At 46.0% G+C, this 26,180-nt stretch overlaps 2 protein-coding genes across 9 annotated transcripts in view; one reads left to right on the forward strand and one right to left on the reverse strand.

Moving 5' to 3' along the window:
- The window catches only part of BRPF3 (bromodomain and PHD finger containing 3), a 35,926-nt gene extending 16,852 nt beyond the window's left edge, over nucleotides 1-19,074 (reverse strand). For 6 of the 8 annotated variants that reach the window (XR_002731715.3, XR_002731714.3, XR_002731716.3 and 3 more), the window contains exons 1-8: nucleotides 18,735-19,074; nucleotides 13,912-15,385; nucleotides 10,881-11,037; nucleotides 8,264-8,395; nucleotides 5,496-5,624; nucleotides 4,884-5,196; nucleotides 3,852-4,154; nucleotides 1,347-1,853 (exon numbers count right to left, since the gene is read on the reverse strand). Coding sequence is in view for 5 of the 8 variants with exons in the window: in XM_023212648.3 (XP_023068416.1) it covers nucleotides 1,347-1,853; nucleotides 3,852-4,154; nucleotides 4,884-5,196; nucleotides 5,496-5,624; nucleotides 8,264-8,395; nucleotides 10,881-11,037; nucleotides 13,912-15,359 (2,989 nt within the window). In the remaining 3 variants the exon portion in view is untranslated. Of the gene's footprint in view, nucleotides 1-1,346; nucleotides 1,854-3,851; nucleotides 4,155-4,883; nucleotides 5,197-5,495; nucleotides 5,625-8,263; nucleotides 8,396-10,880; nucleotides 11,038-13,911; nucleotides 15,386-18,286; nucleotides 18,330-18,734 lie in introns of those variants that run through there. The other 2 variants (XM_023212646.3, XM_023212645.2) reach the window with 2 other exon arrangements.
- Nucleotides 18,343-26,180, forward strand: part of LOC116418821 (translation initiation factor IF-2-like) — a 23,180-nt gene continuing 15,342 nt past the window's right edge. Inside the window, exons 1-2 of the mRNA XM_031935701.1 lie at nucleotides 18,343-18,373; nucleotides 18,448-19,668. Of these exons, the coding sequence (XP_031791561.1) occupies nucleotides 18,343-18,373; nucleotides 18,448-19,379 (963 nt within the window). The 3' untranslated portion in view covers nucleotides 19,380-19,668. The remainder of the gene's footprint in view (nucleotides 18,374-18,447; nucleotides 19,669-26,180) is intronic.

A 26,180-nucleotide genomic window follows, 5' to 3' on the forward strand; every position in this document is an offset into this window, starting at 1 on the left:
CACAAAGAGCAAAAGCCAAGAGCAGCCCTCCCTGCCAAGAAAGTGGGTCTTCCCTAACCCACCAAGACCTAAGTACTCTGCCCGGCTTCAAAGTCCTTCACATTCAGTCCCATCTTACCCATCCAGTCTTGGCTCCTGATGCTCTGGGAAGCCCCTCTCTAAGCTGTCCCTCACAGAGATTCTGTCCTCCTCGTTCCCACACACCCCGGCCTGAGGCCTTCATAACCACTCCTTGCCAGTCTGCCCTCATCCCATAGGGCCAGCTCAGGCCAACTCCTACAGCTCAAATTCCCTGAACACCTCTAGCAATGCTACCTCTCACCACAACATACTGTTCACCACTGTGATTTCTCTACATTTTGAGAGACTCATTTGCCCAATGGCCTGTGAACCTTCCAGAGCTGGAATTAAGTCTGACTTATTGTATTACTTCCCCACACTTACTCATGACTAGCTCTTGCTCTTGCTGGATGTATATCAAGAACACTTTAGGTGGGGCACGGTGGCTCGCGCCTGTAATCCCATCACTTTGGGAGGCTAAGGCAGGTAAATCACTTGGGATAAGGTGACCAGCCTGGCCAACAGGTGAAACCCTATCTCCACTTAAAAAAAAAAAAAAAAAAAAATTCTCTTTAGTAATGGAACCTCCATTACCTACCTCTATCACCACCTCACCCCACTCCACCCCCTCTGCTGCAGCCAAACTGGTTCCCTCACTGTTCCTCAGACATGTAGGCATGTTCCCACCTCCAGGGCCTATGTACTTTCTAGTCTATCTTTTTGGAATGTTCTTCCCCTAGACATACAAATAGCTCATGCCTTCAGTTCCTTCAGATCTTTACTCAAACGTTACCTCCCTAGAAGACCTGGCCACCCTAAGACCACTCTAGCATTCCTTCCCTGCTAGATCTTTCTCCAAAGCTTCTAATACAAGATACAGTTTACTCATTTGCTTTTAATGTATTCCCCCATAAGAAAGGAGATTTTTGTCTGTTTTGCTCATTGATTTTTTCTCCCAATGCCTAGAATGGTGCCTGACACAAATATTTGATGAATGAACTGAAATGAAGGTAGGAATCATTTTACTTTATACAACATTGCTTTACCCTCAGGGCCAATGAGAGTCCCAGACACAATCTGGCTCTCTGGAAAATACCTGCTCAAAGCCTATTTCCCCTGGCTGCTACTCACATGCCAGGCCCAACTGTGAGCTATGGTGCCCTCAATGCTACTATTGCTGTCCAATGGGGCCATTAGAGAGATGGCCAATTGGGGAAGGTGCTGATTGGCAAGGCAAAGCAGAAAAGCAGATGCGAAGTATCAAGAGAAGTCACAGGCAGGGTCACCTGTCTCTTCCTCCTGCTGGGGGGACCTCTCCCCTTCACTCTCACTACAGCTCCCGCTCCTTGGCCGCTTCCGGGAGTGGCGCTCATCCTCGATGCTGGCTGGAGAGGCAGGAGAGCCTGCCACACCATGGTCCTCGCCGTTCTCCAGGGCCCTGTCTGGGCTTCTCTGTAGCTTAACCCCATTCTTGGCCTTCTTGAAGAGGACTGATGTGCGGCGACCCACACCACTAAGTGGGGTACCGCCCGGGGTGTCAGGGGTCATGAGGGATAGTCTGTTGATGCCATTGTCACTGAGCAAGCGTTGCAAAGGCTCACTCCCTAGCTGCAGTGGTGATTTTTCCAAGAGCTCATCTTCTTCCACCTTTCTGGGCTTCAGGAACCGGCTTGGAGGTTTGCTATCATTGATGGGTTTCAGAGTTGGGGGCTCTGGCGGGGATTCTTGCTCAGACAAGGAAGGCGCAGGCCCAGTGGGCTCCAGGGTTGGTGGAGGAGGCAGTTTGGAGTCATCTATTAGAAAAAAAGAGAACCTGCTTGAACATTTTAGAAAGAGTCTGCTCCTACAGGCTAGATACTGACACTGATAACCAAGGACCAAAAGCATGGGCTGTTAAAAGGCTTGAGATGCATTCAAGGTTTTAGATCTAAAGCAAAGAGAAAGGAGGATTAGGTTTGTTTTTTTTCAGAGACAGGATCTTGCTCTGTTGACCAGGCTGGAGTGCAGTGGTCTGATCACAGTGCACTGCAACTGCAAACTCCTGGGCTCAAGTGATGATCCTGCCTCAGTCTCCAAAGTAGCTAGATCTGCAAGTACACACCACCACGCCTGGCTAATTTTTTAAAAAAATTTTTGTAGAAACAGAGTCTTAGTATGTTGCCCAGGCTAGTCTCAAACTCCTGGCCTCAAACAATCCCCCTGCCTCTGCCTCCCAAAGTGCTGGGATCACAGCGATGAGCCACTGTACCCATCCCCAGGAGAAATAAGTTTTATCTACACTAGTAGTTCTCAACCCTGGCTGTGTATAAGAATCACATAGGAAGTTTCTCAAAAATTCCAATGCCTAGGCTCCACCCCACACCAACTGAAACCAAATTTGTAAAGATAGGCTATTTGTTTTTTAAAGCTTACCAGGTGAGTCTAATGAAGTGAGGATTGCAAACCATTGCTCTACACCCAAGAAAGTCACATGCTTAATCAATAAATAGGTAAGTCTCAGCTTGATAGATTAGGTATCTACAATTCTCACTGGACTCAAGAGTTTTCTCATCTGTCAATCGATTTTATTTCACATCACCCAAGTGACAGCAAGTACAGCATGCAGAAAAAGTTCAAAAATGTGAAAAACAGAGACCAAGTAAGTTAAATCAGTGGTTGCCAAACATGTCTGCTCACCTACCACCTTGAAACTTTTAAAAATTGAGACTTCCAGGCCAAAGCCCAGATATCCCTAACTGAATCTACAGGAGGTGAGGCTACGACATTTTTTTTTTTTTTTTTTTTTTTAGTTTTCTAGGCGATGCCGTTGGCCTACTGGACACAACTCTGCACTGCCAACAGCCCCAGAAGTAGGGATACAAGTGGCATGCTGACTGTCACATGGGGAGTCCAGAGGAGTTACAATGGACACAAAGCCCTCTGATGTCAAATATGATCTCTCAACCATGTCCCCATTCTCTGCCAACCTCAAATAAAATGGTCTGTTACCTACGATTTGGGCCCCTATCCATTGGAAGTAACTTCCAGCCTTTTGAACTGTGTGTGTGACAGGCTCTCCCAACCTGTAGGCTCAGATCCGAAGGCAGGTATGAGGGAGACAATTCCATCCCCAGTGAAGGGGAAGAATGAGAAGCAGCTTAGCTTATAACGTTCCTGGGTTTCTGAGAATCACTTCCCCAGCTGTCTTTTCTTCTTTTTTGTCTTTTCTCAAGATTAAGAAAATCTGTGGAAACCAACTATCTTTTATAGTCCGGCCTCTCTACTTGAGATGGGCCTATAGATTCAGCCAAATGGGGTAAAAACCATGAGGTGGCTCAAAAGCCCGGGGTCTTTCCTTCTCTGCTATCCCCTCACACCCCAACCTAACCTGCTCTAAGAGTGTCTCCACATGATGATACAAGGTAGGCTGATATTTAACTGGTATGTACAATACGGCTGTATCAGGTGTAAAATACTGACATACTTAATTGGCTAATAAACAGCTGCTGGGCTGCAGCACCAGAAACTCCCCACAATCCAGCAACTAAATATCCACATCAGAGGCCTTTGGGAGCCCACTCCAATACAACAGCCAATATTTACTGAGATGGATAAATTTTGGTCTCTATTGATTATTAAATATTTTGAACATCATCCCTGTGTATACATGGAAATGTGACCCTTCCAAGGGCTTTTGCTTGCCCATAAGTGTCAGATCTAAACTCAGAAAGGATACCCCATTATTAGATTTCAGCTTAGCCTTCATCCCTCTTTACCCTCCAACCCCCTGCCTGCCTGTGACTATCTCTCACCTCTGTCCCCATCGTCTTCTGGCTCCTCCTGCAAGGCCTGCTCCAGCACAGCTGCATCCCCCTGGGGCCCTGCTGGCAGCTCCCCATTGGATACTGTCTTGTTCAGTGATGGTGGCTGTGGTGGTGGTGGCTGTGCCAGCTTCTGCCGAAGGGCATTGATCTCCCGACGTAGCAGGCGGACACGGCGGGTGCGGGCCCCACTGGACCGCATGGCGCTCACCAGGTCCAGTTTCTCCAGCAGCTCCTTCAGCTGCACCTCTGGGGACAAATGGGCCCGGTTCTCTGGGATGAGGATGTTGTCCACTGCCAGGGAGAAGGGAGGACAGAAGGGGCTGAAGGACCTGCCCAGCACAGGGCAAGAGAAAGGGGCCGAATCCTTCGGATGCAAAACTCTCTCTTGGAATGCCTGGGCCAGCAGCTTCCAGCAGCGTCACTGTGGGCCTTGGCCCTGCAACACCACTGCCCAGAAGGCAGCCACAGGGACAAGGTCAGAATCTGGGAAACGTCTGCAGGAAGCAGTTCACAGTCACGATTATGGGCTCCATGGAGCAGGCATGAGGCAGCTTGGCAATACCCTGGCCTGAGTGACTGGCTGCTGCCATCGAGAAGCAGACAGCAGGGACAGGCAGCGTGTGGGGCTCAGAGGCAATTCCATTTTTCTGGTCCTCCACCTGCAATCTTCTGAATGAGCCAGACACACACCAGCAATGCACTCTCCCTGTCCCATGCTCCAATGCCATACAGAGGGGATCCAAGAAAGGAAGACCTCTGATGAGGCTTTAAGCTTTTCAAACAGACCACGAGTACCTGATTCCCCTTTTCTACCACTTAAGAAGTGCTGAGTGCATTAGTTAAACTTTAACCCTTAGAACTATTCTAGCCACAAAGGTATACCTCAGTCTGTGCTCACCCTCAGCTTTGCTCCTGGAGTCTACCTATAGCCCCAAAGACCACCCTGATCCCTCACTCTGTAGACTCTGGTCCTGTGCCTCCTCCTGGCCCCTCTCCTCCCCACCCATCCAGGCCTCTCACCGTCTTCCCAGGAGAAGCGGTAAAAGTCTTCCAATTTGGGTGACTCGGGCAGGTGAGTGCCCCTCTCGGGGTCATAGCCGATGTTCTCTGCCTGCCGCCGGGCATGCCGTAGGATGGCCCCTCCCAGGTCCCGCAGGCGGACAGCTGCTCGGTGGAAAATTGTGTCTTTAGCATTATACTTCATGCAGTTGGTAACTATAAGGTTAAAGTCCTCCTCAAACTCCTCCAAGGTGCGGTACAGGTGGGACTCCAGCTTCCGCCTCATAGTAGAAAAATCCATTGGCTTGGATATGAATTCCAGGTAATCTGGAACCTAAACATATAAAACCTGTACAATTACAACAACCATTTACTAGCCAAACAGGCACACCCTTCACCAATAGTCTTGGCCTCCTCGGTTTCTGATTTGGCCAAGCCAGGCTAACTCAGAGTCCTATGGTCCTGGCCCACCCTGGCCTGCTGACCCCTCATCAAGGGCAAGTCTACTAGCTTCGCCAGACCCACCCTCCTACCCCTGGTTTTGTACACCCTGTGGCCCAACTCCTTCCTACCCTACTCAGACCCTGTTCCAGTTCAGGAAGAATTTACTACTTGGAAAGTGGGGGAACTTGCCTCACTCAAGTTGACTGGTTCTGCAAAGATGTGTGCAGGATCCTTCTCCTGAAGCAGGTCCAGTGTTGTCCTCAACAGAACATTGAATGGCATCAACTCCAGCTCCATGGCAGCCTGCTGGACTTTGACCTGTGGGGAAGTTGGGGTGAGATCAGATCAGGACATCCCCTGCAAAACTGTACTGAAACTTTTTCATGATAGCTTGACTTTTACCAATCATGTACAACAAATTTTCATAGAATATTAAGCTGACCAGTATGAGGAGCTATCACCCAACCGTCAGCTCGGTTGGGTGGAATAATGATACCAACAGCTACTATCTTATGATTGTTTCGTATGTACCAAACACCATACTAAAATTTACAGTAACAATAACAATTATCATTACAATTACAATAATTAACACTTACTTAATATAGCCCTTACTAAATGCCAGGTAATGTTCTAAGCATTTTATGTAAAATAAATGAGTATATGAGGTAGGAACAGATGAGGTATTTTACAAAGAGGAAACTAAGGCACAGAACGACTAAGTAACGGGCCTAAAGTCATAGCTAATAAGGAACGGAGTTGGAATTCAGTACCAGACAGCGGTTCCACAGTAAGTGCTCTTGACCATTATGCCACACTAACTCTGTACTTGTATTACCTCTATTAATCATCACAATAACCCTGAAACAGAAATTATTATCCCCATTTTACAAATATAGATCAGAACAAGGATCACTAAGGACTCAAAGAAAAAAATACAAATTAAAAAAATATATATATGGAATCTGAGGATTAGAGAGAGCATGATGCAAGAGTTATTAGTCTAAGGTTATCTGGCTAGAAAAGAATAGAGATAGGATTTGAACCCAAGTCTGACTAGTCCAAGGGACACGATGATGTAAAATGTGCTTGAACCAGAATTTCCCATTCAGTGTGCTGAGATACTGACTCCATCAGCCCTTGGAGCATTTGGGGTCACCAGGGCCTCCAGGCTTGCCCCCGCAAGTGACAAGTAGCTTCATATATTTACAGTAGTATGCTGTACAAATGCTATTTTCTACATATGCCCTAATGTGAAAAGTTGGGAAGCCACAAATTAAGACTATAGAAAATTCCCAACTTTTGGCTATATCAAAACAGGCCTGCCTACTTCCTCAGGACCAGGGCCTTTTTCTCTCTCTCATTTCTCTGAACCAGAGATGAGATAAGAAGTTCAGCTGTGGGATCATGCCTGGGATAGCACAGACATTTTGAACCCTTGAAGAAGGTCCTGAGATGTCCTCCATGGCCATCCATGGTAAATACGGCATAAGCTGCCCAGGCTATGAGGAGGAAACTCAGGCTACTGGCCTGCTAGAAAAGGAGTTGTGCTAAGGCTGAACAATGAATTAGAATTTGGAGAAAGAGAAAGAAACATCTTTTTTCCCCCCTTTTTATGGAGAACAGGTCTTGTTTGTTGCCCAGGTTCGTCTCAAACTCCTGGACTCAACCTATCCTCCTGCCTCTGCTTCCCTAAGTGCTGGGATTACAGGCATGAGCCACTGTGTCCGGCAAGAAACGAACATCTTTAACCCGGGCCTCTGAAGCATGTGAGTGACAGCTGCTATTCCTAGCCCAGAGAGAACAGTTTTGGCTTTTCATCTACTCAATTAATAGTATTTGTGCCGGGCACGGTGGCTCAAGCCTGTAATCCCAGCACTTTGGGAGGCCGAGATGGGCGGATCACGAGGTCAGGAGATCGAGACCATCCTGGCTAACGGTGAAATACCGTCTCTACTAAAAAATACAAAAACAACCTAGCCGGGCGAGGTGGCGGGCGCCCGTAGTACCAGCTACTCGGGAGGCTGAGGCAGGAGAATGGCGTAAAGCCAGGAGGCAGAGCTTGCAGTGAGCTGAGATCCAGCCACTGTACTCCAGCCTGGGCAGCAGAGCGAGACTCCATCTCAAAAAAAAAAAAAAAAAAAAAAAAAAAAAATAGTATTTGCTCTCTGCCATGTGTAGTAGACACTGCAGGGAAGCAAAAAATTGATGACAATAATAATGACAGCAGCTGACACTTCTCTGTCACTATGTGCCAGGCACTGTTCTAAATTCTTTACATAGACTAAGCCTTCTAATCCTCAAAACAACCTTAGGTTGTAGGCTCTATAATTACCCCCATATTCCAGGTGAGAAAACCGATATATTAAGCGATTAAAGAACTTGCTTAATGTCACACAGGTAGTAAGTAGAAGAGGCAGGATTTAAACCCAGTAAGTCTGTGCCATAGCTCGTGTTCCTAAACCACTGTGTTACACTACCTACCTCAACATTTCCTATGCTCAGGGGCTTAAAATCTCCTAGAACAGAGGATAAATAGAAAATTTAAATGATTCAAGACCATAAGTGTTTAAGGGTCAAGTGAGAACCCTCAGAAGTTCCCAGGCCAGAGGCTTTCAACTGATGATGCCCATTAGAATGGCCTAAGAAGCTTTCCAAAATCCTCAAGGCCAGGCTCTCTCTGAGACTTCCTGAATCAGAAATTCCAGGGACGGGCCCAGGCATATGATATTAAGCTTATGCTTGAGGCCACCAGGAGCTGAAACCCAAAATACAGAAACCATCAGTAGCACCACAGCTAATACAAAGTAGGCAGCTCTTGGAGCCTACAATCCTGGGTAGGGAGGGGAGAAAGAAAGCTAGCAAAAGGCAGGGGCTCCCAGATTTCCCAATACTAGACTAATAGTGGGAGAAAGTGACCTTGAACTAGGGGTCTAGGGCTGGGGGCTCCTCCTTACCTGCTCCCGTTTGAGCTTCTCTCTCTTCCGAATCAGCTCAATCAGCAGCCGCGCCCGCTCCAAGTCATGCCGGAGCTTCTGCCAATACTTCAGCTCTTCCTTCACTGCACTTGTCTTCTCATCTTGCTCTCGCTGCAGGAAGGAAGAGAGGAGGGACTAGGAACCTCCTTCTTGCAAAAGTCCTCTCCCTGTTCACACCTCCTGGGGCTGCAGCAGGTAAAAGTCTTGTCCCCTTCCTTGACCCACAGTTCCAAGAGCCCTTCCACCCTTCTCTACCCCATGCCTTCTTCCTGAGCTGCCCCAGTATTATAGCACTGTTTCTTCATTATAAAGCAATAACCTTTGCTGGAGTAGGATCTGGGACTACTTCCCCCTACCCCCAGGTATACCAGAGAGCAGCTATGGCCCTTTGGGTCAGAAAGAATTTCATAAGAAAACTGACCTCAGGGGTGAAAAGAATTTCACCCTAGAGCTTTCACTTGGCTAGAAAACAAAGTGAGGTTCTTACTATAAGCTTGAACATACTTTGGTAAAACAACAACAAACAAATTATGATTCCTGCCCTAGAAAAGATTACAGTTGGAGTCAGGGGAAGGGAAGAGACCTAGAGCCTGAAGCACAAGGGCCTATTAGCATAAAGATAATAAAAACTAATAATATAAATGCTAAGAGGATACAAAATAGAAGATCTGAGTAGGTGGAGGTTAGATCAGAGAAGCTTCCTGGTGAAGAATCTTACTAGAGTTTTACATATAGGTAGGTGACAGACATGGATGGACAAAGTAGTAAGGAAGGTCTCTCCTGGAACCAAAGGGATGAAAGGGGTAGAAATGTAGAGGCAGAATTAGTGATTCTTTGCTTAGTAAGCAAAACAGGCTGGCCAGAACAGAGATGCTGGAGAACTACAAAGCCAAGGAAGATCTAGGATACAGCTAATAAGAAGCTTCAAATGTAAGGCAAAAGAGCCTTAACTTCACCTGCCTAGAAAGAGGAGTATACTCTGGAAGAGGAAGTAAGAGAATGGAAGAGCAGGACATTGCTCACCTAGGCCTTGCTCCTCTCCATAGTCAGACATTCCTGCCCCAAAGCCAAGCTTATAAAATCAAGAAGTAGGCCTTTCCCCAAAGGACAGATCCCCACCAATGTCCCTGCCAAGCACACCTGCCAGATGTCGGCAGCACCCTCCCTCTACAACCTCTTGGCCATGGAGGATCCCAACAGCATGTGAATAAGAAACTACCAGTTGTAGAGCAAAGAAAGAATTAGAGGCTAGAGATCACCTAGAAAGCTATTGCTGAGATTAAGAGGGCATGGATGAGCAGGAGAGCTGCAGAATGAAGACAAAAAACCATGTTGAGAAAGCCCCCAAAGCAGCTTAAGGGATGAACAACAGTGGCCCATTAGGGAGTAAAGAGTCAAAAGTAACTCCAAGGTGGGGAACTCTTGATATGAGTCAGGAGGGAGGGGAGAGCCATAATGATGGGGAAATAAGTTTACTGAGAGGAAAAAAGATAATTAATGTCCAATATTTGAGTTACAAGTTAACCACATCCACATGGAAATGTCCCTGAGGGACTGATGGCAGAAAAAAGGGATGAGGACAAGACAAAAAGCCTGGAGCTGCTATTATACAGTTATTGTCGATTATGAGAGTGGACATGTTCTCCAAGCAAACAAGCAGATAACAGAGCCACTGGGAATGTTACCATTAAAGAGCAAGAAGTGGGATCAGCATAGGGTACAGTCAGAGAGGTAGAAGCAGCAGGAAATGGTATCACAGAGAAGCCCTTAGACAAAGTGATTTGTAGTGTCAAATGCAGCCCAATGATCAATCAGGTGAGAATATAAGGAAAGATTTCCTGGGACAAGGTAGCTGATGTTTTAGGGGAGGCTTCAGTGAAGCAGGTGGACCAAAAGGTTCAAGGGGGGCCAGATACAGGCTTATACTTCAGGAGTTTAGTTACAAAAGGCAAAAGTGAGATCAGACAGAATGCAGAAGGCACCAAACTCACATAAAGCTTTGCTTCATCGCTAGAGCAGCAGTGTGGGAACACTTAAAGGCAGAAGGAATAGAACAGGTAAAGGGGGACAAAGAACTAAATAGTTCAAATAAGGGAAATTAGGAGCAGAAAACATTAAACATGCAGCAAACTCCAGTTGCTAATGGCTAACAGCCACCGCAATTGGACAGGCTGTGTGCTACAACTTAGATCGTAAATTTGTGTATTTACTATGAAACATTTTTTGGCAGATGGCAGCATAATGTCTTGAGGAAAGGGCGCCTTTTCCTAATTAACACAATGTGGTCACCCTGGCTCTCATTCAGCTTACTTCTTGCTTTCTGCCACATCTAGAGGATTTTCCCCACATATATGGAAAGCTGGGCGTACTCTCCACTCTCCTCTAGAATTCTCTACAAAGTCAAGCCTCATCCATTCAGAAGGAGTTGCTTGAAGATCTCTGTAGTGCTGGGGGTTGTTCCTGGGATGGGCCACCCAGACAGGTAGGCAAAGGCTCCATGGAGGGATCAAGGAGGGATGCCAGCCCCACCCCAACCACCATTCCTTTTCCTTCACTCTCCACCTCCCTACTAGTCTCAAATCACCACTGCACCTACCTGCTCAGCGTTTCTTTGGGACTGCAGATGGGAGTGCAGGCGCCGGATAAGAGGGACACCATTCCGTGCCTGCCGCTTCAACAGCCAATAGTTGTGAAGCCGCTGCATAAACTGGTTTTTCCTCTGAAAGGAGAGACCACTACAGATCTTGTTCAACCTTGAGTAGAGGCACATGGAAGTGAAAGACAGGGTCAGTAGGCAGCCCAGATTATAGCCCATGCATCCTATCCAGACCCTGGTTCATTTCTGAACCTTATACAGGAAGACAGAATAAAATGGCCAAATACCTCACCTCAGAGAAAAGTTTGAAAAGGACAGTAAAGTTAAGCAGCTCAGATTCAGCATGAGGTATTTCATTTGCTTTTCCACCTCTTGCCTTGCAGTCCTAATCCTCCAAAAGAACCCTCTCCCAGAACCCCGTTTCCTATAGTCCTAGACTTCTTCATTCCAGGTATGGACTGAGAAACAAGCCTATGCCTCAATACCCCCACCTCCTCTTATAAAAGCAGTGAAAGGGAACAGGAACTTGGGTAAGCTATGGTTAATGTGGCCACTATTTCCTGCCTTCTGCGGCTGAGAGTCCCATAAAACCAGGGAGTAGCCCACAACCAGGTTGAGCCCAATGCAACCCCTTAGAGTTGTTTGACCTCTGGTTTTTCATGGTATAAACCTCAGCAGCCTAAAAATGTTGTTTAATTTTGAACCAAATGAAAAAAAAAATTGGATCTAAAGATGTAAGAGGATGGGAAATGTGAAAATGCAGCTGGCTAAACTACTCAAAAGTCTTAAGGTCAGGGTTTAAGCCAGTAACTCCTTGGGGGAGGAAAAGGGGTAGGAGAGGAACGAATGCAAGCCTATATTATCTGTCTTTAATATCCATATTGCAAGGTGGGTATCATTATTCCCATGTCACAAAAGATGGAAAGGCAGTAAAGGAACAGAAGCTGAATAAGCTGTCAAAGTAACTAATGCAGCTAATAAGATGGTGGATCTGGGTTGGACCTGAATCCACGATCTCTCTGCTATACCATAGTACATCCCCAGACTGGTTATCCACAGGGTAAGCAAGGCCTCAGTGCTCCTGTGATGTTTCCTCTCCTTTTTTCTCTTCATGCCACTCCATTGAAACAAAGATAAGCACAGCTAAATAAATTGAAACCTTAGAAGGATGGGCATGTTGGGCAGGACATTGCTCACCTAGGCCTTGCTCCTCTCCACAGTTAGATATTCCTGCCCCAAAGCCAAGCTTATAAAATCAAGAACTAGGCCTTTCCCCAAAGGAGAGATCCCGACCAATGTCCACGCCAAGCACACCTGCCCAGATGTAGGCAGCACCCTCCGTCTACAACCTCTTGGCCATGGAGGATCCCAAGAGCATTTGTGCAGGTAGGGAAAAGAACAGTAACAATAAAATAGCAGCAGCAGCAGCAGCCACCATTTATTGAGCACTTACTATTTGCCAGACACTGTGCTAAGTGCTTTACTTATATTATCTCATTTATTTCTCACAACAGCTCTATGTGGTGGGTTCATTTACAAATAAACTAAGGCTTAGCACAGTTAAACAACTTGCCAAAGGTCACACAGGTACTAAGTGATAGAAATGGGTTTCAAATGTCGGTTTGTCTGGTTCTTAGTCAGCAAGCTCTGCTGGCCCCAGCAAGAGGCATCTAGAGCAACCTACATGTCAACCAAATATTCTAGCCTCAGGGTAAAACCTCCCTACAGATGGGAACTAAGCATCCACCCACTTACCTCAGGAAAAAGAATAACCTAGAACAGCTCTGTGACTAGAAAACACATTCAGAGTCACTGAAATTCTAACTTGGGTAATAGCTGGCACTAAGAGCCTCCCCCTTCCGATCTTGCACTTATATCTTCTTCCCAGCCTGGCAAGTCGGGTTGCCTATTCATAGCTCTCATACAACTCTTTCCCCAGCACTCCTTTCTCTCTACGCTTCTCACCAAGAGAGATGGACTACAGGAATGCAACCTAGAGGCATCATGAGACCCAGCTCTTGTGGTATACAGTCTGTCACTTTCCACCTGGTTCCATCCCTTAGAACAGGACATGGCATGTATTAAGTGCTCAATAAATAAATCATTGAATGAATAAAGGAGTGAACAACTTTACCTCCCGTGTTCGCAGTTTCTTCATCTGGGGGTGTGGGAGAAGGTGCAAGGACTACATCAGATGAACAATCTCCAAGACTCCTTCCTGCTCTAACAGTGTATACTATTTAATGAACACCACCCAAGATAAGCCTCTGCTAGGAAATCTTCCCTATTCTCTTGCTTCTCTGCTAAGCTCCCATCCCTCCAATGGCTCCAGATACCTCTCTGATATTTTAAAACAGGTAGCATGGGCTCTCTACAGACTCAATGGGGGGTCCACAGAGCTTAGCTACACAGCTGAACTGAATGATCCTCTTATCCCTAAATCTAAAGCTTCAAGAGGAGGAATACCATGTTCTCTCCACACCACCACCGCCTCATACCCAGGACAGAACTTGCTGGAAGTTCTGCAAGTTGGCCATGCCAATCCTCTGAAACAGTGGTTCTTCACTGGGTAATTAGTTCTACCCTCCCCAAGCGTTTTTGAAAACATGCGTGAGGACTGTTTGAGGTTGTCACAAAGACCAGGCAATGAGGGAGAGGATGCAACTGGCATTTACAATGACCAGGGATCCTAAACATCTAGAAACATACAGGACAGTTCTAATAATGAAGAATTATCCTGTCCAAAATGTCACTTAGTGCCCCTATTGAAAAATACTGTCTAAGATATCCTGTCACCTGAGTTGCTAAGTAACTTAAGTGTTTTATTTCACTTTGAACTAAAGGAAATACATTACTCTGAGGGCACAATCAAAACCACAAACCAGGCCAGGTGAGCCTGGGGTCAAAAAAAAAAGTTTAAATTTGGGAAGAGAATCGTGTCCAACTGTGTTTAGGGAAGGCCTGGCACAGGGCCAACACCAACCCAAAAAGAAACCATGAGTCCCTAAGGAGCCCTTCTGGGCATGCTTACCTGTAAGAGGGTATCTGTGGCACAGTGACCAGGGGGAGAGTGGAGGGTGTGTCTTGGCCTGCTTCCTCTGGCTCCTTCTTGATCTTCTGCTTCAAACTCATCTTGTTCTTCTTAGGCACTCCCTTGAGGGGGCCACTTACCCCGCCTTGGCCTTCCTGCTCCTCTTCCTCCACTTCTTCCTCTTCTTCCTCCTCTCCATCACCCTCCTTTAGCCCTTCCTCATCGCCAGTCTCACTGATGCTTCTAGGGGAGTCGCCCTTCCTCCGAGCAGTGGCAGCACTTGGTGGCGAGTGGGCCTCACAGTACGCAGTCTTGCGCACTGTAAAGATGGTGCCATTAAGGCTGGTTTCGCGCATGGGCTCAATCTTCATGAAGAGCCCAGCCCGCTGTGCACATGTCACGTGGAATGCTGTGTAGCAGTTCACTTTATGGCACTGGATGGCTGCACCTAGCCCTTTCTGCTTGCAGATATAGCAGGTTAGTTTCCAGCGGGCAGGCGGGATATTGTCAATACCCTCGATAGGTTCCAAGAACACGGTGTTAGCAAAGCAGACTTCAGGGATCCAGATGGCACACACCACATGGGCCCAGTGCCCATCACTGGTCTGTTTGAAGGCGCCACCCTTATTAGGGCAAAGGACGCAATCCACAGGCCGGGAGGGAGACTGCAGGCAGCAGCGGCATAGCCACTGACCCTCAGGGATGTAGGGGACGCCATAGCACTCCTGGTGTACTGCCAGGTTGCAGATGTCACAGAAGAGAATAACGTTGCTATTATGACATTCATCATCCAGGCACACACAGCAGAAAGCGTCTTCATCGATGAGTGACTGTTGGGCCCCACTGCTACGACTCTCCAAGTATGACTCTTTCTCAAGCCGGTCTACCAGCAGCTCAAAGGTGTCTGCAGACACCAAACTGTGCCCATCTACTCGCCGCTTTTCATTCACCATGTCCAGCCAGGCAAGGTCCTCCTCATCCATGTCATACTCTACCTCTGCATCCAGGTCTTCAGGTGGCTTCTCAATGTAGCGATAGTAGGCAGCAGGCAGTGGGGGTGCTTCTGGCTGGATGCCTGAGTCCACCATCCGGAAGCTGGGCTGTGGGAGGTGGAAGGAAGTACCAGATGCATGCTTGGAGCAGGATTCCTTCTTTTTGCCCTTGGATGAAGGTTTCTTGGACTTGCCAGGGAACTGAGGCTGTTCACTGTTTTCCTTGTTACTATTGCATTCGGTGATATCCTGGGCAGTTAGCTCATCCTCAGTGATGATTTTGAGTGGGTCATAGATACTGATACGATGCAGGCGTCCATCAATGTCTACCTCAACAATCCGCTGGGCCTGGGCATATGTTAGGGTCTCCCGGGTGGGTGAGCACTTCAGACTGTAGGGGGACGGGGAGCGCCGGCCCTCGGCATTCTGCCGGGACTTCCGACGAGGCTTCCTCATGGCACCTGGGGACTGAGAGGACAGGCCTAAGGAGAGAAGGCCAGGAGACTATGAGTTGGATGCCCTTATGCACCCATTCATCCTCCTATATGATCAAGCATCCACCAAGAGGACTGGCCTTCCCTCTGTCTGAACAACCTGCCCCTCAGGCATCCACATGGCTTGCTCCTTCACCTCCTTTGAGTCTTCCACTTCTTCAAGTGAACAACACTACTCAGTGAGACCTTTTCTGACCACTTTATCTAAAATTGCAAATCCTTTTCCTCCACCAGCAATCTTCCTTTCATTCTGCTTTATTTTTCCCTTTAACACTCATCATCTTATACCATGCTACATAATTTACCTACTACTACGTTTATTGTTTCCTTCCTTCCACTAGAATGCAAGCCCAATGAGGGGAAGAATCTTTGTTTGTCTTGTTCACTGCTGTATCCCCAGTTCCTGGAGCAGTGCTTAGCTCCTAAGTAAACACTCAATAAGTATTAGCTGAATGAAAGGAGAAATCAAACACATACGATCCCTGCCCTCAAGAAGCCCTGTCTAACTGAAAAGACAGAAAAGTAAACAGATTATTACAGTGTAACATGGGGAAAGACCTAAATGTTCTAATGATGTACATAAAGCTGTGCAACAGCTAACTACGGAAAAGTCATGAGTAGTTAAGGGTTTAGAAAAGAAAACAAGAAGAGCATCCACTGTCAAGCTCTGTACTGAACAATAGGCCCCATCAGAGGATCAAAAGTCACAGGTCTAGAGTCTTCTCCCAATACATCTTACCACGATCAGAAACCCTACTCCTTGACCCTGCTTAGAGGTGAAGGGGTGAAGGCATTTGAAATGCCTATAACACATGGTCTAAGGGCTTCAAACTACAGTATGCAGGGTATTCCCTACAAAAGGCAGCATCCAGGACAGCGGTCCCCAACCTTTTTGGCACCAGGGACTGGTTTCGTGGAAGACAATTTTTCCACAGATGAGGGTGGGTGGTGAACATTGTTCCACCTCAGATCATCAGGCATTAGTGAGATTCTCATAAGGAGCATGCAACCTTGATCCCTCACATGCGCAGTTCACAGTAGGGTTCCCGCTCCTATGAGAATCAATGCAGCCGCTGATCTGACAGGAGGCAGAGCTCAGGTCGTAATGCTTGCTTGCCCGCCACTCACCTCTTGCTGTACGGCCTGGTTCTTAACAGGCCACAGTCTGCGGCCTGGGGGTTGGGGACCTGATCCAGGATACACCAACTAGTACATTTTAAGGCAGAAACAAACCCTAGAAGCTCTGAGAGTGGCTCCAAGAGATCTCTGAAGTTGTAGTGGCCTGTCTAGGACCTTCATTCACCTAAGGCCAAGATGATCTGGGCAGTATCTGAGGTAAACTCTCAATGCATTCTGCTACCTCAAAAGTCTCTCCTAGAACACTTATATCTAGTCTATCCTTGTACAGCCAAGAGAAAGTCCTAGTTTCCCACATCATTCTCAGGATGACAAGCTCATAAGGAGCTGCGGTAGGCAGTTACCAAGGCTGTCACCACCAGGAGAGACCTTTGGGGATACAGGGCCCCATGGTGTGGGCAGACTTGGAAGGATATGAACAGGGAGAAGATTTCAAAGAGAAAAACAATTCATCACCTTGGTTGCAGGGTCTACCATCTATATAAAGTAGGGACGGTGATAATAAAAGCACTTTTTCCAAACTACAAAGCCCTCTTAATATTTTTCACAACTACTTTAGGAGATGGTATAGCTACTATTATCTACACAGAAGCTCAGAAAGATGTCACTCAACCTAAAGCGAGTAAGTGATAAAGCTACAATTTGAACCCAGATCTTCCAATGCTCAATTCCTCTCAGTGGGAATTAAGAACACCACAGAGGTGCTATGGTCTGGTACAAGAAGAGGCTCTGGGGCAATCTAGGTTCTAATCTCGGCCCTCTGTGACCTGGAGAAAGTCCCTTAAGCTCTCTATGTCTCCATACTCCATCAGTAAAATGAGGGTAATACAATCTAGCTCTCAAGGTGCTACTTGTTAATAAGGTATTATTAACATCCTTACTTGAAAGGCCTTCCAATCCCAAAGTGTGATTGAAACAAACAAACAAACAAAAAAAAAACAAACAAACAAACAAAAAAACAATTTGGCTGAGGGGCAGTGCCAGGCGGGCTGGCACACCCCATTTGGAGCCAAAGGAAACAGAATCATCACAGCCATTCTGTCCGGGTTCCAGAGGCCCTTGGCTACTGGATTCCTTAAAAATGCCAAGACCCTGGGGGCAGACAGAGCCAACAGACCTGCTTCGTCACCCATTCCTCCAAAGGCACCGAGGCCCTAGGAGAGGTGAGGACATCTGCCTCCACACCGACCCCAAACAGCGCAGCTAGGCGATGCGGCGCCCCCTTTCATGAAAGCCGCTCCATCTTCTCCCTCCCCACCTGCCACCTCCTCGTTGCTCAAGCATCTCTCGACCACGCAAGACTCTACACAGACGTGTTTTGTCCCACCCACGCCTCCAGACACCGGGGAGAAACTCTAGAGCGGGAAAGGCTGCTGCTGAGGGAAATGAAATGAGTTTCGCCCACAAGGAGCTTACAGTCTAGACGAGTTTTTTGGCGGGAGTTTATCAACCTACACAGCCCTTCCCACACACACACGCCTCCAACATATCTCCAACATCCCCTGTCCCCCAGATTTCCTCTCGGCACCCCCGACCCTCCGCTCGCCCACCCCACCCAGGTCCCCGAAGAATGAGGATCTTCTGCAATCAAACTGTATCTCCTGCACCCCACACAAGCTACTCAGGAGACAAGGAGGACCCCAGCCAAGGCTCCTGCTCCTTTAAGGGGGCACCTCTTCCAGAAGAATCTTGACCCCTCGGAGAAGAAAGGAGGGAAATAACATCTCCTCAGAGGGGAGGGGGCGAGCGCACCAGAGACAGCCTGACGTGGAGTCCGACCCTCAGACAGAGAAAGCGAGCGCCAGCGAATGAGCGGGGCAGAGAGGCGAGAGCCCATTGGTCGCCTCACCTGCCCGTCAGAGGGACCCAGGGGACCAAGGGACGCTCAAGGGGCGGAACTCTCGTCTGGCCAGGCCAATTGGAAGGCGTGGTGGGGGCGGGGCTTGGCGGCTCGGAATCCAGGGCTTGGGGGGAGACAAGATGGCGGCTGCGGGAGGGGGTCCTCGCTTCTCAGCTCCCCCGCTCACCCGCCTTCTCCTTCCCTGCCGCCGCCCTCGCTCCAGGAGAGAGCTTTCGCACCGCCCCCGCCCTGCTCGGAAAGCCCCCCGCTTCTCCGGTTTCCCCCCGTGCAGTCCCTGGTCCCCGTAGGCCCCGCGGCCCCCGCCCCCGCTCTGTCCGGCCCCGCTGCCGCCCCCATTACCTCAGCCGCCTGCCCGGCCCCACCGTTCGGGGCCCCTGGGCGCGGGCGGGCCGGCCGCCGAGCAGGTCGGCGCGGCCCGGGAAGCGGAGCGCGGTCTCCTCCCGCGCCTGCCTCCGTGGCCTCCGCCGTGCCCCCTCCCGGCCCGCGCTGGGGCCCCGGCCCGGCCGCCGCCGCCGCTCCCGGGGGAGGAGGGGGAATGGAGCCGCCGCTGCTGCCGCTGCCGCCACGGAGCCCGGCCGAGGGGAGGGAGGGATCAGCCCCCAGGCAGGATCCGCCCCTCCGGCCTCCCCCCGCCACCTCCACCCCTTCCCTCGCTCCCTCCCTGACTCTGCGGGCTCTCCCGCTGAACAGGAGCGAGAGCGCGAAAGAGGGGGAAACGGGAAAAAAAATCCCCCCGCCCGTGCCCGGCGCGGCGGCGGTCGGGGCGGTGCGGAGAGGAGCGCGGAGGCGCCGCCGCCGCCGCCACGGGGCACCGTCCCCGGCTCGGCCTCACGGTGGCGGTGCGGGCGCGGCGGGGACACCGAGCAGAGACCGGGTCTGCACCCGCCGCGATCCCTGCGCACGACGGCCCTGCCCGCCACGGGGCGAGCCCGACAAGAGGGCTGTGGACGTTTGGGTCTAGTTGGGAGAGACAGGGGTCCCTGACTCTTGAGCGGTCAGTCATTTCCTCCCCAGTCCTTGTGGGTGACGTGGCTACGGTTTGGAGCAGCAAGCCCCCTCCCCGAACTAAGGGGCCTCTCCAAAGGTTAAGCCAGGGCAGTCATTGAGGTCAAAACCGGTCTGTAGTTTCTTGGGTGCAGGTGCCTATACGACTCCCAGAAAGTCGCTTCTCCCCCAACCCCCATGCCCAGGACCTGAGGACAAAGGTCTAGCGATTGTCCGTCCCCTCCCCCAGTGAGGACAGCCGGGAAAGACCTGCCTTTGTTGTGTACAGGTGAGCGTCTTGTTCTGCACCAGACATTCGTTTAAAAAAAAAAAAAAAAAATCTGACTTTCCGTTTAAAAAGAGTAAACATAAAAGTTTGACAGTCTGCTTAAGTATGCCTGATAGCTGGTCTGTCACTGTGGGCATGGGAAACACTTTAAACCTGACTTGGTTAATTCAATGCACTAGGCGGCTTTCTAAAAGATGCTTGACAAATGGCAGCATCAGACCAAACTGGCTTTTGTTTTGATCTTACAAAGAGAGAGAGAGAGAAGGCCTCCATTGCCACCTCCTTTTGCCTATAAACTGGAAAGCTTACCTTATATGACTGAAGTCTTAAGTACCAAAAATAATGATGTTTATAAAGGACGTATGGATAAGCTACCTGTAAATGTGGAGATCAATGACAGTTTGAAAGTGTTTGCCGGCACATGTGGTGTAGCTAGTGAGACTCCATTTCTTGCTTGGTTCTGATGATCAAGGACATGTATTCTAGAGTCAGGAGGATGAAGGATAAAGTTTAGGATCCAAGTTTTCTGAATGTTTGAAGTGAACATACTGCTACTTTTGAAGTATAGATGTTTGTTATACTAAGGAATTTAAATATAGAGAGTTTCAAAAGTTTGATTTAGGAAGCTAATTTGTTTCCAAGTAAATAGCATCTTCTGGCAAAGAGATAGTACAAAAATGCTTCTGTTAACCAATTTTTTATATGCAAGGAGGGTGGCTTGTGGAGCTAAGCACGGGCAGGGCAATGTTTTGAAAGCTGTGAAGATGAAATAGTATGAATTAATGTCAAGTGTTCTGAAGCTAGGGGGAATAATCATTTGGAGGGAAGGTGTGGAAGAAAAAGATGATTAATTGTGGAAGGGAAATCCCCAGAGGCAATTACAGTACTTTTAGTTGAGAAAAAGAAAGTCTGAAAACTAACAGAAACAATATCGAATTTCTTATTCTTATAAAACATGAAATGTAATAATCATTTATATATATGACTAGTAACTTTTATTTCTTGATGGATGTTCTCAAAATTTATTTAGCACAATTCCCATTCGTGTGATCAGGAGCTATCTTTTTCCACTAAAATGAATGGATAAATACCTTGAGAAAGTGCATTGGTTTCCATTTGTAAGTCAAATAATGATTTAAATGCTGTTGAAAAGGCATTAAGTCAACCTAATGTGTGTGATTTTTTTCAGGTTTTTCTATTTAAAGCTTTCATATTAAGACCTTATTCAACTTAAGTGTTTCTCTTCCAATTTCAACTTCTACTTTTTTAATGATAACGTTACAGTTGCCCTCACTTTAGTTTTTGACATTTGGAGTTGGTTTCTAGGAGCATAACTGCACAGGTAACCAGTTCCTTGTTATGGAATATTAAATGTAACATGGAACAATTATGTTATTAAAAACAAATTTGGAACATATATCAGAAATCCCAGAGGCACTACATTTAATTCACTTTAATCTTTTGCTATTTTAAACGGTTTAAATTCACTAGTCCCTGACCTTTTCAATAAACTGTACAGCAATTAAATTCAACAAACAGGGGTGCGGACCTTTGATTCCAAATAGTTGTTTTTAAAAATCGTCCAGCTGTAAGTAGAAATCAACTTATTTGGGTTAGGAGAAAGTTTTACCATTTAAAACTAAAAGAAACATGAGTACAAAAAAAGATCACCTTTTCCCCACTTCTTTCTTTCACACTTCCCCCTCACACTTTTTTTCAGCATCTCAGGATATCTTTGTTAATGCTTCACTATTGTCATTAGTTTATCAGGCCAAGAAACCTCTCAAGGGTCAGACACAATACCCACTGTATTAATAACATGTGGATGATGAGAAAAAAAATAGGCCTTGACTGATTGTTAAATTATTTTTAATAGAATATTCCTTCCTTAGATAGTTGACTAAAAGGATTCTGAAACCACAGTTGGGAGGAATATTTGAGGTTGGAATCATTGTGATACTTTTATGCTAATTAAAATGGTTTAAGAATGTAAAGTTTGCTTAGAAAATGGGGAAAGTTTAACTAGGTTAACAACAGGTCTTAAATAGAATAACGTACCACACCCTGTAGATTTAATTCCATTTATGTATTTCTAAAACATATTCATTGACCACTTAGAGTGTGTCTAATACTGCACAAGTTTCTTAGGAAAATAATGACAAAATCTCAATCTAGAAAGGGACTAATGATCACAAGTATAGATAGAATATATTTTTTCTTGCCTTGAGTAGTGTGTGATCCAGAACAGTAGAAATAAGTAGAAAACACATAGAAGAAAAAATAGATAAGGCAGTGAAGAGTATGGAGCCACCATTACTCAAAGAAGGCTTCTTGGAGAATGGGAGATTTCTTTAAGCCAAGTTCTAAATCATGATGGATGTGAATTGGTGAAAAGAGTGTAAAATGTCCTGTCGGACAGTCCAGGCAAAGGGAAAATATGCAGGGAATAGTAAGGAAATTATCCTACCTGGTATGTATGGGCAGATGATAAGAAAAAGGTTGAATTTGGTAGGAGGTATGGCAAGGGGACAGGGATGATAAAAATAATACCTAACACTTATGTACAAGGTACTGTGCTTAGTGCTTTACATACTTCATTTATTAAAGATCTTTGTTGCACGTAGCAGAAAACCAACTTAAGTGAGTTTAATAAAGGAAATCAACTCATAACCAGAAAGCCCAGGGGTGCATCTAGCTATAGACAAGATCAAGTCAAGGGACTCAAATTATGTCATCAGCATAGTGTATCTTGCAATTTCTCAGCCATCCTGAGCCAATAACTGTGGCCAGAGGGACATGCTGCTTGTCATGTATCAACTCCTGAAACCAGAGGACATGAGCAGGAGAAGATTCTACAAAGAGATAGTAGGTACATGTACAAACTAGGTCCAATATGCACACCGCATCTTATTTATCAACTTACTAACTCTATAAAATGTTGTTGTTATCCTCTTTATGTATTGGAGGAAGTAGAACAGGAGATCCAGTAAACCTGGAAGAATTTGCTATAGGTAATTAGGCATTATGAAAATAAAAAGGCATTAAGCAGAATGATGGAAAATGTGGTAGAGAAAGAGGGAAAGGAAGGGTCAAGTCAGATATCAGATGACAAAGCAACTGTTTTGTCTGATTGGACATAAGAATAAAGGAGAAGATTGAAGAAAAATCTAAATTCAAACTTGGGAGGTTTTCACAGTTTGGTGCAATCATTGCAAATTAAGAGGTGGCAAAGGGTTACTCAGGAGCTCCTATTGGAGGTAGGAACCTGAGGTTTGAAGAAATGATGGAATCAGCTCAAGTTCTCTGGAACCTCTTTTGGTCACACTGAAATACATATTTATTCAATTATTATTTATGAGCTGCTGGTAAGGTTCTATTTTATGCCTGTAAAGGCCACAAAGGTGAAAAGAGTATGCTTTCAGACTTGAAGGCACATTCTAATTCTAATTGCAGTATAAAGCAAGGGTATTTATAACTGGAACGTGCCACAATATAAGCACTTCAAGAGAGATGCAAACAAAGTGGCAAAGTTTGGAGAAGGGAGTGAGCTCGTCTGTTTGGGAGAAGAGGGAAGGCTCTGTGAAGAAAGTGCTATCTGAGCTCCACCTGAAAGCTCTCCAGTAGGTGTCAGCTAGAAACATGGTAGAGGGAGTGTGGTCCAGGCTGAGCCACCAGCATGAGCGAAGAGAAAGAATGCATCAAAGAATAAAATTTCAACAGATGAGTCCCAAAGATCCAGTTGGCTTTTATTAGCTCTTTATGAACTGAGCAACATCCAGTCTACAAAATAGAAAGGAGCTCCTATGAGCTAAACAAGTAGGTGAGTTTTATAGGCAGAAAAAAGTGAAATGAATCAGGAACAATGAGCAAATAGCAGATTGGTCAAGACTATTTTTCTTTATAGGAATATAAATGAAATCTTGTTGGTTTAATGGGATTTGACTGTCATCTCTCTCCTGATTTCTTGAAGGGTCAGATCTTAACAGTAAAATACAGGTTTTGGTTTGGTGTCATGGAACCTCTCAGCATGAATGACTTCATTTGGGGTCTGCTGTCTTGTCTTTAACACATGGAATGCCATAAGATTGATTCAGGAAACAGTGGGTTACCCATTGACCCCAAAATGAGGGATATGAGAGAGAAGGCTGGTAAGGTAAAGTCAGAGCATGAAGACTGTTCGGTAGGGAGCTAGACATGAAGGAGCAGGAGACCCTAATGATTTTTAGAACTGGGAAATGACTTCAATTTCTGTGCTTTAAGTTCTAGTCAGGCTTGAGTGTGATACAGTGTGGTTTAAATTAGCTATCCAGTATGGCTTGCATTATCCTCTTTGAACTTGAATTCTAGCTAGAACATTTTACCGTATACTCAGTGGAATGCTAAACCAAGCAAGCATGAAAGCAAGTAGTATGTGACAAGTATAAATTGTTCAACTTGATCTAATGTCTTATCATTTCAACCTTTAATTAGGATTTCTATTAAATCCTAAACTCTTAACTGTGAGTGAAGGCAGGACACCATAAAATATAATTCCATATTTTAGCAGAAGTACCAACCCTAAAAGTAGCCACCTTCTTGGCATAATTTTACTAAAGGGAGAGAAAATACACAAAAATAATAGCACATAGTAAACTAGAACCTGCATTTTGACAGGATTTCTGTAAGTGATTTATACGTGTATTAAAGTTGAGAAGCAGTGAATTAGAGGATTTTAGAGAATTCCAGGATTAAAATACTCTCTGAGAAAAAGTACAGTTAAAGGATTAATATTAGCTTTTGATTACTTAAGAATACCTGTAGTAATAAAATATGTTTCCGTTTATATGAAATTCTGGAAAATGCAGACTGCTCTATAATGATAACAGATTGGTGGTTTCCTGGATGTGGAGGGGAGGAGGGACTATAAAGGGCAAGAGGAAACTTTTTGGAGTGATAGAAACATTCTGTAAGTTGATTGCAGTGGTGGAGAAAGAGGTATATGCCTTTGCCAAAACTTAAACTGTAGAGTAGCTATCTTTTATTTTACATAAATTTTACCACAATTAAGTAGATAAAGCATACCTGTTGCAATTTTTAGACTAATCATTAACATTAAAAGAATGAAAAAATGAGGATGCAACTCACAAACTAGTACAGAGGAAACAAAGAATAAAAAATTCGACCAACCTAAAAGAAGTCAAGGAAAGAAAAGGAAATATAGTAAAGGTGAAACAAATAGAAAACAATGAAATGATGGCAAATTTAAATTCAATTTATAATTTACATTGTACACTGTAGAAGGAGTAGTCCACAATGATTGGGACATTTCTGGAAAAGTTTAATGATTGGATGGTTAAAATGTCTGGCTTGACCACATGCATTTGTCTCCACCCCCTCCCCTAACTTCAATAATGTTAGTAAAGAATAAAAGAAATCCACAAGACAATGAAATCCACAACAACAAAGAGAATGAGGGAAAAGAACAGCAGATGAGATTTACTATCTCAAGAAATTGAACTAAAGAAGTTCTAGACATGGGGCCACCAGGAACCAATGAAGACAGGGATGAAGTGTCACACTGAAAACGGAAATTAAAGGGAAACTCTACATACTAAATAATAAGATACTCCCCCCAGCCCCAATCATCACCATCACATGTCCTTCCCTAGACTGATGAGGAAGGGGGAATCTGGTACAAATTACTGGAATCTGGTGGTCTAGAAAGGGGCTAAGAGAAAATTCCATGAAAACATTTCTAGTCAGTCCATTCTTTTAGTTGAAATAAATGTTTCATAGATCAAAATTCTTAGGGGTCCTACCTCTTCCCCCAATCACATTGCAAAACACTGGAAGCCAGGTTTATTTTAGAACTTTGCTGCTGTTTGTTTTTGTTTTTTGAGATGGGGTCTTGCTCTGTTGCACAGGGTGGAATGCAGTGCTGTGATCACAGCTCACTGCAGCCTCAACCTCCCAAGCTCAAGCGATCCTCCCACCTCAGCCTCCTGAGTAGCTGGGACTACAGGGACACAGCATCATGCCTCGATTTTTTTTTTTTTTTTTTTTTTAAGAGACAGGGTCTCACTTTGTTGCCTAGGCCGGTTTTTTTTTTTTACGAGTTTTATTGTTGTTGGGTTTTTTGTTTGCTTGTTTTTTTGAGACGGAGTCTTGCTCTGTCATCCAGGCTGGAGTGCAGTGGCACAATCTCGGCTCACTGCAAGCTCCACCTCCCGGGTTCACGCCATTCTCCTGCCTCAGCCTTCGTAGTAGCTGGGACTACAGGTGCCCGCCACCAAGCCCAGCTAATTTTTTTGTATTTCTTTTTTTTTTTTTTTTTTATTATACTTTAAGTTCTAGGGTACATGTGCATAACGTGCAGGTTACATATGTATACATGTGCCATGTTGGTGTGCTGCACCCATCAACTCGTCAGCACCCATCAATTCATCATTTATATCAGGTATAACTCCCCAATGCAATCCCTCCCCCCTCCCCCCTCCCCATGATAGGCCCCAGTGTGTGATGTTCCCCTTCCC

This window comes from Piliocolobus tephrosceles, chromosome 5 (genome assembly GCF_002776525.5).
Source record: "Piliocolobus tephrosceles isolate RC106 chromosome 5, ASM277652v3, whole genome shotgun sequence".
Lineage (NCBI taxonomy): Eukaryota > Metazoa > Chordata > Mammalia > Primates > Cercopithecidae > Piliocolobus > Piliocolobus tephrosceles.